Source organism: Polyergus mexicanus, unplaced genomic scaffold, assembly GCF_030449975.1.
Source record: "Polyergus mexicanus isolate NDT 795.1 unplaced genomic scaffold, iyPolMexi1.0 SCAF_11, whole genome shotgun sequence".
Taxonomy (NCBI): domain Eukaryota; kingdom Metazoa; phylum Arthropoda; class Insecta; order Hymenoptera; family Formicidae; genus Polyergus; species Polyergus mexicanus.
In genome coordinates this window covers 6,307,607-6,321,243 of record NW_027223331.1, presented here as the reverse complement: position 1 = coordinate 6,321,243, position 13,637 = coordinate 6,307,607, and the positions used below count along the sequence as shown (strand labels likewise).

The 13,637-nt window shown below is 31.7% G+C and overlaps 2 protein-coding genes across 7 annotated transcripts in view; one reads left to right on the top strand and one right to left on the bottom strand.

Moving 5' to 3' along the window:
• Dscam3 (Down syndrome cell adhesion molecule 3) overlaps nucleotides 1-7,580 on the top strand; it is a 94,440-nt gene extending 86,860 nt beyond the window's left edge. For 2 of the 5 annotated variants that reach the window (XM_070303898.1, XM_070303896.1), the window contains exons 20-34: nucleotides 8-251; nucleotides 400-546; nucleotides 650-811; nucleotides 915-1,131; nucleotides 1,215-1,303; nucleotides 1,456-1,635; nucleotides 1,745-1,933; nucleotides 2,008-2,193; nucleotides 2,379-2,826; nucleotides 2,906-3,132; nucleotides 3,211-3,379; nucleotides 3,515-3,678; nucleotides 3,839-3,941; nucleotides 4,598-4,786; nucleotides 5,257-7,580. In XM_070303898.1, the coding sequence (XP_070159999.1) occupies nucleotides 8-251; nucleotides 400-546; nucleotides 650-811; nucleotides 915-1,131; nucleotides 1,215-1,303; nucleotides 1,456-1,635; nucleotides 1,745-1,933; nucleotides 2,008-2,193; nucleotides 2,379-2,826; nucleotides 2,906-3,132; nucleotides 3,211-3,379; nucleotides 3,515-3,678; nucleotides 3,839-3,941; nucleotides 4,598-4,786; nucleotides 5,257-5,308 (2,766 nt within the window). In that variant the 3' untranslated portion in view covers nucleotides 5,309-7,580. Of the gene's footprint in view, nucleotides 1-7; nucleotides 252-399; nucleotides 547-649; nucleotides 812-914; nucleotides 1,132-1,214; nucleotides 1,304-1,455; nucleotides 1,636-1,744; nucleotides 1,934-2,007; nucleotides 2,194-2,378; nucleotides 2,827-2,905; nucleotides 3,133-3,210; nucleotides 3,380-3,514; nucleotides 3,679-3,838; nucleotides 3,951-4,597; nucleotides 4,814-5,256 lie in introns of those variants that run through there. The other 3 variants (XM_070303897.1, XM_070303899.1, XM_070303900.1) reach the window with 3 other exon arrangements.
• Nucleotides 4,485-12,565, bottom strand: LOC138937534 (uncharacterized). 2 transcript variants are annotated; one of them, XM_070303902.1, is made up of 11 exons: nucleotides 12,488-12,565; nucleotides 12,224-12,411; nucleotides 11,942-12,021; nucleotides 11,670-11,746; nucleotides 11,436-11,599; nucleotides 10,992-11,210; nucleotides 10,657-10,834; nucleotides 10,335-10,572; nucleotides 9,977-10,105; nucleotides 9,553-9,710; nucleotides 4,485-4,892 (listed from the first exon to the last, which is right to left on the bottom strand). In XM_070303902.1, exons 1-11 carry the CDS (start codon nucleotides 12,534-12,536, stop codon nucleotides 4,840-4,842), a joined length of 1,533 nt encoding a protein of 510 aa, XP_070160003.1. In that variant the 5' UTR covers nucleotides 12,537-12,565; the 3' UTR covers nucleotides 4,485-4,839. The 2 variants fall into 2 exon arrangements, with proteins under 2 accessions (XP_070160003.1, XP_070160002.1); XM_070303901.1 differs by lacking the exon at nucleotides 4,485-4,892 and adding an exon at nucleotides 9,305-9,394.
• Nucleotides 12,566-13,637: the final 1,072 nt, after the last annotated feature.

Sequence of the window (13,637 nt, the reverse complement as noted above, 5' to 3'; positions counted from 1 at the left end):
TTTTTAGCCGCCTCCGAAAGAATCGTGTAATGGAGATCTGCTGGGATATATAGTAACGTGGTCGGAACATTCGTCGTCGACTTCGGGTGTTAATCAAAGTAAAAGTTTGACCGTGAATGGTTGGGCGACGACAAAGGTGCAGCTTACCGGTCTGAGAAAATTTACCAAGTACGACATTTCGATCAGAGCTTTCAATAGCATAGCCAGTGGACCAGCTAGCGTTCCTATCGTGGGTACTACTCAGGAAGGAGGTATGAGCTCGAGAAGAACGAGAGGAATGAAATTATATCTTCTATAAGAACGTGCGTGTGTGCGCGCGCGCGTGTGTGTGTTCAAGTATATTCAAATGTATTCACATATTTAATTCAATAATAATTTAAACTCAAATTTGTTTTATAGTGCCAGAAACGCCACCGACTCAAGTGACATGCGCTCCATTGTCCTCTCAAAGTGTCAAAGTATCCTGGAACGCGCCGCCACCTCATCAGCACGGTGGAATTATTCAAGGATACAAAGTCTATTATAGGCCGGTCCCTACCGATAACAGTAAGTCGCTCGCCATCGGAATACTGATAATTTCTTGCATTTGTAAGAAATTAATTTTGTAAGATATTCGCTAATTCGATTTAATTTATTTTTCCTATCGCAGTGGATATATCGACGGTCGGTGAAATAAAAAGAACTTCCAGTATGGAGACTTATTTACATACACTGTACAAATACACGAATTATTCCATCAAGGTGTTAGCTTACACGGGCGCGGGTGACGGAGCGCTGAGTCTACCGATCTTCTGCATGACGGAAGAAGATGGTGAGATATTTCATTTAAATTCAAAAAAGAAACTCAAGTTATCTTGATAATAAAATAAACGATTTACGCGACGACAAATCCCCGCGTGTTTTTTTTTTTATAGTTCCCGGCTCGCCTGCTGGTATTAAAGCACTGGCGTTAACGGCAGAGAGTATATTGGTTTCTTGGTTGCCGCCATTGCAACCTAACGGAAATGTTTCAAAATACACTGTATACAGCAGAGAAGCCGGTTCTAATAATCATAATGCGCACACGATGCACGAACCACCATTATCGCCCACGGATACTCTTACAATGGAATTACGGGATCTAGTGGAAAGGTACATGCGCGCACACAGACACTTCAGTATACATCTCTCTCGTTATTGCGATTTTTTTACGAGTCCATTATTAATATTTTCAGAAAATCGTATGAATTCTGGGTGTCAGCAACGACCGGTCTTGGAGAAGGAGAACGAACTACCATAGTTACGCAAACAACGAATACTAGAGGTGCTTGTCGAAATCACGTGTTCGTGAAAGCTGGATGAGAACTTTTAGAATTTAGCTGTTTAATTTATATCGCATGTCTTATATTTTGCCAAATATACCGGTTCTCATACAATAAAATTTTTCCATCGCATAAGAGCGTACTCATTCCGTAGCTCCCGCTAGAGTGGCATCGTTCTCGCAAGTATTAAGAAGAGCTGTAAAATCATCGATCATGCTGTCGTGTTTGGTGGTGGGAAATCCTACGCCACGACCTATTTGGACATACAGAAATGGTCAAATTACCACCGGTAGACATTACGAACTTACACCTGACGGACATCTCAATATACGTGGTAAATTCCATTTTTTAAATTATTATACTTATTAATCTTTCGAGAGAAAAAATGGAGGAATCTCTGTAAATTCTCCTCATTTCAAAAATTTCTCGGTCATATTTTTCAGGATTGGAACAATCGGTCGCGGGAAATTATACTTGCTCGGCTAGTAATTTATTCGGTGATGATTCTATCACGTATTCGTTAGTCGTGGTGATGCCACCCAAAGCACCGTTGTTGGAATTACAATATACGACAACTAATAGTATCCGGTTTCGTTGGAATCATCCCGACAACGGCGGTGCTACTATACAAGGTAATAATTAAAAGTTTAACTAATAACGAATCACATCTGTATATACGTATAGTATATTAATTCTTTTTTACCAGGATATGTATTAAGTTATAAAAGGGATCAAGGTGGATGGGAAGAAATCGCTTTATCTCCCGAACAAACGGAATTTGTATTACCTGGATTAAAATGTGGTTCTTCCTATCTAGCGCATTTAACGGCACATAATCGCGTCGATCCCGGCGATCCAAGCCCATTAATAAGTGCAACAACGAAAGGCACCGGTAAATAAAATATTTTGCAAGAATAAAATATATATATATTAACATTATTAGTCTTGTTAAATTTAAAAAAATATATTAAAATATATATACTATTGAGAATCTGTCAAGTTTTCATTAATATAATTCAATTATTAAACAAATGTAGCAGCATTTTAAGCGTATCTCTCTGTCAATCTATATTTCAGCACCTCTATTACCTAAGGAAAGAGATATTATCTCGGCAAACGGCACATCAGTGAAACTGAATTTATTATCTTGGCCTAACGGAGGATGTCCTATTCAGCACTACACCGTCGAATATCGCAGACGAATCAACACGGAACCTTGGATTTTGGTGGCCAGCAGAGCGACCGATAATCTCGTAATTCGTGATTTAAAGACGGCATCGTGGTACAGTTTACGTTTAACAGCGCACAACGATGCTGGCTCGACTCAGACACAAATGGAATTCGCCACGACTACGTTGAGCGGAGTCAGTATTGGTCCTCCTAACGATTTGATAATGGAGGACGAGATCAGAAAAACTGTACCCAATCACAAAGTTTTATATGTCGTTGTTCCGCTCATTTGCGCAATCGTTTTAGTCGTTTCTGCTGTTATTCTGGGATATGTCATGCTCAAACGTAGCGGAAGGTAAGACATAAGACCTTTCGAATTCTCGAAATTTAATTTTGCGTCACCATCAAGTTTTCATTAATCGCGTCTTTGACAGAGCAAACTACCTGGGTGAAATATTACCGAGCCAGCAGCAGCAACAACAAGCAGGATTGGGAATAGTTCAACAACAACAACACCAACAACAGCATCATCATTTGTCCAGCTGTATGTCGACCGTGCAACTCAAATCGACGGCTGAACGTGACAACAGACGTAATCATCAGGTTTACACTAGTTCGCCCGTAAAGCAAGAAAATCACAAATCTACCGATCATGGATCAGGTATATATATATGTATGTAATGATAAATTATTAATTTCCTAAATGCAAGTTCCTAAATCGCCTCGATATACATTGCAGAAATGTACGAGATAAGTCCGTACGCTACATTTAGTGTTCCCGGAAGAGAGAATCGTTCGGTAACAACGGCAACGCTCGATTACACGATGCAATTCAAGACGTTTGGTCACTTGGAGAACGAGGATATCAATACTATCGATTACGAGAGATCTAGCGTGGAGTTTGAAAGGTAATTGGCTTCTTCCAGAAAAAGAGCGTCGCTCCTTAGTTTATCAGTTCTTCATAAAATTGATTCTCATTTCGCTTTTACGCCTTTTATTTTTCTCCCCTTCTCTTCCTCTTTCTGGTGTTCTTTCACGCGCAGGTCAAAAACACCAAGGTGGCACAAGCAACGTTACTTTCCAAGTATTGCGGAAGCCGAGAGCAAGCTACGATCAAATCGACAAGGCTCCGGCAGCGATACATCCGGAAGTCCTTGCGGCGAATGCGCCGGGCCTAGTTATAGAGTGCCAGTAAAGCCTTGTAGAGGTAATATATAATCTACATCAAGAATATACAAATAATTATATTTATACATTCTTGAGATAGATTAATATTAAAAGAATAATTATTTAGAAATGATTTATGTCGAGGAAGAGCAGACCATGTATGGATAAACTACGATATTCACTGACATGATTCTTTACAGATGTATTTTCGCGAGGTGTGGAATCAAGTACGGAATCTAACAACGAAGGTTCGCCTTCACTCGCGAGACGACGAAGCCGACAACCGAGCCGGTCTACTCGCAGGTAGCCAAGGTTTGTTTGTTTCCACATAGCACTCAGTCTTGACTTTTCGATATCGGTCTCTTATTGGTTTCACATCGACTCGAGAAAGAGGCGCAATAATGCGAATCATTCTACGTCTACGTAATTAAAAATTTGCTTACGAGACACAAATACTGATATATTTATGTCACGATTATTATTGGAAGAAATATATTCCGAAAATGGACATTGAATTCGCGTCATTGAGCTTTATTCAGCCTCATATTCCATTGTATATGATAAGAAAAATAAAATATATCAGGAGATGTTCTAATATGCGATACTATTTATAAGAAAATGATTGTGACAATTTCCTTTATCATCAGAAAACTCAATTTAATCTTTGCATAATTGACGATTGTCCGCGTACATATATAAAATGTATAATCTTATACTTTATATATTGAATTTGAAAATGACAACATCAGAGAGAGATATATTCTTGATAATGAAATCATTAATCAATAAACATCCTAAAACGGATCATTTAGCAAATAAACATTTCAACTGAATCGGATGAATCAAATTAAATCGAAGCTGCGTTTTATCAATCTTTCTATTCAAACGACGGTCTCTCACAATTTTTTAGACGATTTCCCATTTGACCTGGTAAATGTATTCTTTTATCTATTCGATAGTTCGGTGGAGGACATGACGCTATTGCCGCCAAGCGGGTTCAGCGACAGCCGTGAATTGAGCGACGTGGAGTGCGACCGAGATCGTGATCGTGAACGCGATCGTGAATGGCAAGGTCTGTCAACCGGAACCCGTCACGGCGGCAGTTTGGGCAGACTCCCGATCGAGGCCGTCGAATCTATGCTCGCTAGGTATCGACACGAGTCTCCGTAAACCAGGCATGTTAAGCACCAAGTAGTTGAGATCAGTTGAACCCTCGAAAATTTGTTGTGTATACCGGATGTGATTTTAATGAAACTGAAACAAGAAAGGATAATGATCATTTAGATATTGATATTTTTTACGCAGCAATATCTCTCTCAATTAAATGATAATATTTCGTGAAATCTCAACTTGACTTTTAATTATCTCGAAGATAGAGAGTTAATATCGATTATAATTCAAGAAACAAAAGGTGGAACATTTAAAGGGCACTCTCTGTATAAGTTGAAAATATTATTATAATTACTGTTTCATTTATGAAAAATTACTGCTTCATCGATTCTCGTTTTCGATTTCAAAATATCGAACGAGAAAAAAAAATGAGTATTGTAAGAATACATAAACAATCAAATTATTATATTATGTATTTTTGAGGACGGATGCGCATTATCTGTTACAGATATCAGCAAAGGAAGGAACAAGAAAGACAAGAATTTACTATACACGTATGATCGAGATTCGCTGGTTCGACTTGGTATCTTCGCCGGACGATTTAATGTTACTTAGAAAGAGAGATGACAAATCTCTTCTTAAAATTATTGTCAACTAAATATCGTTGACGGAAATTTTTCGGAATCTTAAAAAGAATGGTAAAGTTTAATATATATCAAAGACAATTTAATTGATGAAGTGGAGAAAAGGTGAAAAAGAAAGAGGAAGAATGACAGAAAAGACTCTCAGGTCTATTCGTCAAAGAGAGACGTCTCAACTACTGCTACATCTGCGTTGCACCAGAAAAAATACTGCCGTTAATATATATAAAACAAGGCCTTCGTACAACCCTGTATGTACCACGTACAATATCGCACCGAGAATCCTGAGGAAAACAACAAATTTTATCGGCGATATATAATTAATCGAGAAACAACGGGAAAACAAATATTCGACGATTAACTATATACGTTTTTGACAGCATTTTCTATCACCAAATTACGATTTTTCTATTCTTTCTATTACCGAATTATGATTAAATTATCTTACGAATCGTATATAATTACATGATAAAAAAAAAGTGTGATTGACCGATCCATTACTTTCGCGATGACCAATTATTGATAAACAGGATGAACGCCAACTTCCATACGAGTACCTCCGCTTTATTAATGCGATCTATAATTATTAACGAACCATTCGATGTACGAATATAGGAATGACCGATTTTCAGGAACGAGATTTTACAATTTAAAAAATTTTTTAAATATTGCAACGTCTTGGCAGCATTATATGTTAAAAAATAGGTCAATTAAAATAAAAAAGAAATTTATTGTGTTGATTTAAATTCTAAATTTTCGAAATATCAAACGTTGTTCTCTAAATTTTTGGATTCTTTTCGATTTGGAATATTTTTAAAAGTGAGCGATGTGATTTGATTGATCTGATTTTAAAATCGACTTTTCACAAACAATTTTTCAAATAGTGCCAATTCTAGCTTAGTATTTAAGAACGTTGTAAAAAAAATTTGGGAGAACAAGGAAGACACGAATGTATTCCTTTCTATCCTAAATGAACGTATTTGTGCGCTATATTAAATAGTATTTACGAATCGATCATCTCTCCGAATAAGCGACTAGCGCCTTAACTATGTAAATAAACGCTCTTCACGAAATGGCACTTTATCGATGTGATAATCGTAAAATACGCTAGCGATTATGAAATATCATGCGTACGCAGAGAGTCGTAGTATCTATTCGCAGACAGAATCGAGAAAATCGTATAGCATAGCGCGATCTCGATAAAAACATAGCTTTTCGAAAATTTGGCGTCTCATTTTCATCTCTAAGATCTCTTCTGTAACGTGAGACTGAGATTAACGTGAACCGAGTACGCTTACATCGATTTCTGCCAAAGAAAGTAAACGGTTAGTCGTTCGATCCAAATGACACTTTCGCCAAAAACGGAGACATACAAAACGCGCGACGATCTTTTTCCATTCTCTTTCCTTCTTTTTTTTTCTTTTTTTAATAAAGAGAGATAAAGACTTGCTTATATAAAATTATCTCGTCGGTTGTTTTTATCAAGGCATTAGTAATGTGGATAAGTCTCATAGAAACTTTGTAAAAATTCACGATATATGTCCCTTATTACTTTATCGCATAGATACAATATGTATATATATAAATGACATGATTAGAGAATGCGATTTTTTAAGACTGCACGGCTCATTTTGAAAGACAAAAATATGTGCGAGCACATTGCAGTCGATATCGTAATGTTATCCTACAAGAAATAGATGAATCAAAAAGAATTGACACAAAAAAATTTATTCTGTAAAATTGAATTTCTAATTTTTTAAATTAAAAAAACTCTGTTTAAAAATTGTCAATTCTTTGTAATTCATTTATATTTCCGGTAAAATATACTCCGTTTGAGTAATTGGAGCGAATACGAATAACATTTGGAGGAAGAGAAAATACATGCATGTTTTATTTCATCGCCCAATCGCAATCGTAAAAGTACTGTCTGTTAAACAGTCTAGATAAATTTAAAATAGATCATTTTGGAAAACGAGAACATATATATGTAAATGTCTTAATCCATCGAGCAAATAGATTTGTAAAACCAAGAATGTCCATTCGAATAACTAAAGTAAAAAAAATAACTGCGAAGCAAAATAAAAACTATGTATGACGAACAAATTTAGGGAAAAAAACCATTTTGACAAATCCAAAATTTGTATACGCCAAAGGAACGATCTAATGAGAAATATGTACACACGTACTTACGGAAAAAAGAAATAAAAAGAAAAAAAATGCGATACGAAATGTCCTAAAAGTTTAATATATATAATTGATTTCATAAAATCAATATTTGAGTAGTTTCCTTCTTTAATACATTCAATTTTATTAATCTATACAGATTCTTTAATTTCTAATTTAGATTCGGATAAGTATAAAAATATAGCATGAATATAAATAAATATCTATCTATATAAAAGAAGTATCAGGGGGATATAATTTTTGATTAAGAATTATATAAAAATTAAAAATTACGTAAATATGTGAATAATATAATTTATTTTTTTATTTAATTATTTAATTATTTATGATTTGCCAAAATTTCCGATTTGCTTTATTATGTCTTCATTCTATATAAATTATGATTTATTATAATTTTTTAAAATAAATTGTCTTTTTTTAAACAGAGATATCATTCCTTAAACTATATTATTTCTTTTAAATAAAAAAAATGTCTCTTAAATAAATAAAAAAAATTCAAATAAAGAAATATACATATTCCTTAATTAAAAAAATTTCTTATATATAAATAAAAAATTATTTAAATCTTAATTAACCTCAATTTTCCAATTAACTTCAAATTAGCAACGTAATTCAATCGCAAAATGTTGTCATAAAAATCAATTACATAAATTTATATGTATATATATATTTACAAAAAAAATTTCTGTCTACTAAAACTCTGAGAGATCTAATAAAAATTAAGATAATTTTTAAGTTAAAATATTTAATAATTAATTGGATCAGATTAAAAAGGCACATAAAATAAAGTAATAAAAAAAAAGCCATTTTATATTTTATATTTTAGCTATAATAATACTGAAATCTCAATATCGAATTATAATATTTATTAAAATATTGTAATCTTTTATAAAAGAAAATACAATTCACATCACTTTTAAATAATACTGATTTGTGCAGTATCCAGTGTACATTGTAGTTAAATCTCGAAACAATTGTTAAAAAAAATATTAATAAAAAATATAAAAGCATATTAAGATAATACATATGTTGATAATATATATATTCACATTTTTCTTCTTTACTGAATATCAAAAGAGGGAAAAATATTACTTATTAAAAATAATAATGGAAAGCTACTCTCTCTACGCCAAAAGAATATTAAAATTCATATATATATATATATATATGTACTAACAAATAAATAGTAGAATATGACATATTTCAGTTATAAAAATACATATTTGTAAATATAAATTATGATAATGTAATAAAAACCAGATGATTATGATAACTTAATTCATAATATAATAAAAATGTGACGATATATTAAAATCTTCTTCCATAAATAATACTAACAATAATTACAAGCAATATTGAGAAGACTTGTTGGAGAATAAAAGTTAATATAAAAAAAAAACATTAAAGTTTTTGATATGATTGAAATATTGCTAAATAATACTAACAGTAATCACTAACAATACTGAGGAGGCTTATTGGAGAATTAATATTAATATAAAAAAAAGCAAGAATTGAATAATATTTCACATTTTTCTTCACTCCAAATATTAAAAATGAGAACAAATTCACTTATTAAAAATAATCAATATACAAATTTGCAATGCTAGAAACACAGCATTTAATTAACATCGATTTATATAAACAATTATATTAATTATGTAAACAAATTTCTAATATTATTTCGATCATTAATTGTTTATATATATCAATATTAATCGCATTATTGCACCATTTAATCAAAGTCACTGTTGTATTTTCGAATCCATAGAATGTCATGGCAGTCTTTCTGCGTCAAAATTATTTTTTGTTCAGCATGTAACTCTATGATGAGGATATTTTATTAACGACACATTTGTCACGTGTGATTTTTTTAATATTAAGTATTGGTGCAGAGAAAGAATAAAATATGAAAATTAATCATCATTTTTTAGAGTTGAGACTAACAAACGACGATGAATGCGATTCAAAGAAATACTTACTGAGCAGAATCAAAAAAGCTGTAGTAATATCTTCGAACGAGTATGTGTCGGATATGAAGTCATCAAACTTAATACATTCCTGATCGTACCATAAAACCTCTAACATAGCCAAAATGTCGTGACTTGTCAGAGATACAGCTTGCGAAATTTCGATTGAGCTAATGATACAAACAATATTTTCATTAAATATTAAATAGTTTTCTCTGAGTTAGAGTTCATAATTAAGCTTGAGATAACAACGTGCTAAATTTCGTAAAAAAGAACTATTAAAATTCTTATAGTAAAACAGCGATAAAGATTTTCTTCAAACTCCCAATAAATGATTTTTCTTTCCTTCAAGTATCTGTATAAAATTTAAGTAATAACTTAAAAAATTGATAAGTCAAGACCTTTTTTTTTACAAGAAAAAAAAATTTCAAAGTACCGAATAGGAGATTCCAGAATGTGATCATTTTTTTTCAAATGTTGTCTCTCCATTAAAGTTGTTATATCTTCTAACGTTTCATCAACCTCGTTTATATCCGTTATTTTCTTCTGCTCGCGCTCAGCGATACTGAAATGAGTTATTTTAACAAGTAGATATCAAAAAATTTAGAAATATTAAAAAGATATTAAAGAAATATCACACAAAACACACATTGAAGGAGTATTTAAAAAGATAATTTTAAGAGATATTAAGATGTGAGAAAGTTGAGAGCGAAATTTTAAATAATCTCCTTAATTTTTGTTTTGGTAGCTTATATGAAAATATAATTGGTTTCTACATTGTTGATAATACGAACTCTTTTATGTCTGTTTCTGAAATGATCATATCTGGTGCTGTTTCTGGTGGTGGTATCGCTAATGCTTCATGAGCAAGATCTTGGTCATTGGGATAAAGATTCATCATTGGGACAATGTTCGCGATGCTACCTAAAGCAGAACCATCAGCTGCAATCGTAGCATCTTGTCCAAATGTGCTTAATTCTGTAGGAAGATTTAGCCTGCTTGTCATCTCCCCTGCGCGCAACGGTTCTTCGGCTAAAAATAAAGATGCATATAAAAATTTATTTTCACAATAATACAATACAATGATATCTAATAAATGTCTAAATATAAATTTACTTTGCATCAGTTCAATAGGCATAATGTTTTCATCTGTGCGTAATCTGAATAATCTGGTGATGTGTTTCTTAAAGAGATCATATAAATTGGCTGCCCATTGCTTATGATCCCGATGCGAAGGTTGCTTTAAAATCATTTTCGCTGATGTAAAGCGATGTATTTGCACTATATCGGATTGCTAAAAGTAATCAAAAGGTCTAAACTGAAATTAAAATTTTGTAATTTCTTCCAAATTAAAATTTTTAAGTGATATGATTTTTATCTTTCACACTTTAACATATTGATATATAAGTATAAATATATATTTTCTACAATTATATAACTTAAGAACTTACTCTGCAATTATAATTCACATTCTGACACCGTTGTCGTAACAGCTCACCTTTCAAACTGATTATCTTATCGATCATCTTTTTCGATTTTTTAATTACAAAGAATTCAGAATCTAAAGGTTGCAGTTGTGATTCTATTTGCTGTGGAGATATTGGCGCACTTATCCCTTCAACTGTTATATTTTCTATAAAAGGCGGAGGCATTGTATCTTTAAAAGATAGCTGTAAAGTAATATATAAAAAAAATTAAATAAGAATCACAATTAAAAAAATATGCAAATAAAACAATACCACAAGTCATTTATATAAACAAAAAAAACAATAAGAATATTTAATTTTCCAAAACTCGCAAGTCATCGATTCTTATTCATCCTTAATCTCCAATATACAGATTCAAAATATTGACAATATCTTTTAACCCAAAAAGAGAATCATTATCATAAATACACGTCTCCTCTTTGTAGGGGTTTCTACTTGCGGCTGATCTTGTGGCACTCGTTTTTGCGGAGTCAAAGATAATTCTTTGGATTTAGCTTTTGTTTTAGATATATCCACAATTACTGGACTGCGAATTGTCTGAGACGAGTGTCTTTCTTGATGAACTTCTTCATCTAAATAAATAATTTAATTTAAATATAAAATATGATATGTAATGTTATTATATTTTAAATATCTATCTACCTTCTGGAATCTCTATATCATTGATCATTTCTGTGCACTCTTTCTCGTGGCTGATCCACAATCCTTTCTCCAGATTACTGTAAAATAAAGTATTGATATTTTACTCTTTGTATTAAATATACTGCAAATTAATTTTGAAAAACAAAGAAAGATTAAGAATAATGAAATAAACACACGGTACCACTTCATTATTATACTTTGTAAAAGAATTGTATTAAATTGAGATCAAGGATATTATTACGATAGAGAAAATTCAGGAATTGGGAACTAACGGTATCATATCATACTCGAGTATCATATCTAATTCTTCATTAGTCAAAGCCCCAAAATTTTGACATATTGCATTCTCCATCTGTGCGAATATAAAGTAAATCAATGTTTATAAAAGCCAATAAAATTTATAATCAAAGAATTAAGGATTTAGAAATAGTAGGAAATAGCTCGGAATTCATGAATTTAATTTAATTTAATATTTAAAGATACATAAAATTTATTAAAAATATATTTCTTCCAGTCATCTAATTAGTTTGTATAAGGAAAGTAAGAGAACTTACTCTCATGTGTAATCGATGATCTAGATTTTGGTCTAGAAGCAGATGCAAATTTGCATCTAATTGAGGATTACCTTCTTTCACCAAAGATAACTCAAATGGACGAATGTCAAGATTGTCTATTGCATCGATATCTTCTTCTTTCTTCTGTAGTGTAATATCAAGTTTTTCCTGCATTTCAAGAATTTCCTCTAAAAAATAAGATTACATATATAAAATTGAGTGATAAATAATCAACCTAATAAATATATATTAAGCTAAACTTACTTTCAAAATACATAGTCTGATATGACTGGAGTTTTGTTATACCATACATTAAATACGATGATAGATATAAACTGTATCTCTGCTTGCCATTTCTACCATTTCCATCACATATTATTTGCAGAATTTCTTCGCTACAATGCAATTGATAAAATATTATAAATGAAAAAAGATTTTAAAAAAGGTTTGCAGAATGTTACAGAAATAGCAATTATAAGTAAAATATTATACCAAATTTTTATAATATATATCTTGTTTATAGTGACTTGTTTATAACGTTTCTTGAATAATTTCTCGTTCATTGTTGCAGCAAACCAACAAACAGCTAGATCAGCTTTTCGTGGATAAATGAGTAGTTCAATCGGATAAAACATCTAGTGAATTAAAAATTGCAGAATAACAGAAATGAAACAGACAAAATTATGATAAACAATAATTAGACTAAAATGATGATTACTCAGCTGTAATGATTAGCTACCTATTTGTAGAAAAATTTCTATATATAACTTTCTGATTTAATTTCTTTCATGTGCCAAAAAACAAAGTAAAGAAAATAAAAAATTAATATCAACAAATTACTGCATCAAACATCATATTAACAAAGTAATTGCCCTAAAGTGACCTTTAATCTATTAATTTAAAAAATCTTTCGAATTCTCTTGCTCAAAAACTAAGGACATGATAAATTAAAAATTTTTCTAATCTTTGTAATTATTAAATATCTACCTTTTACATGCACTTTTTTCATAACAAATAAATTATTTTCCGTTCTTTTTATCCGATGCCTGAACATATAATTACGCAGTTTTGTGAAACATGAGGTATACTTTTCTCCGAAAAACAAAATACTACAATTTTCAAATTGATGAATCGCGCGCCGAGAACATTTGGATTGCGTTCAAAAATCCACTCTTGTTAGTTCGTCAGTTTCTACTGTCATTATATGTAATATATATGTATTTATTTGCACAACCCATGACGCATTGCGAAAAGCCGCTAGAACCAATAACATAGTTTACCTTATTTAGCATCTCTTTTCAATAGCGACTGCGCATAATCAATTCTTTGCATTGCATTATGGGTTGCGAAAGGCTCATGACTTAAGCTTTTTTTTTTTATAATCCACTGAACTCTCTATACATATTTTTATACT

Bases quoted from the DNA above. Each gene is read 5' to 3' on its own strand.
- LOC138937534 (XM_070303901.1), bottom strand. From the start codon at position 12,536: ATGTATGGTATAACAAAACTCCAGTCATATCAGACTATGTATTTTGAA. The intron at 10,573-10,656 runs GTAAATTTATAT...CTTTATTTTTAG, and splicing joins GCCTATTGAACTGATGCAAA to CCGAAGAACCGTTGCGCGCA. The intron at 9,711-9,976 runs GTACTTTGAAAT...TTGTATCATTAG, and splicing joins ATTCTGGAATCTCCTATTCG to CTCAATCGAAATTTCGCAAG.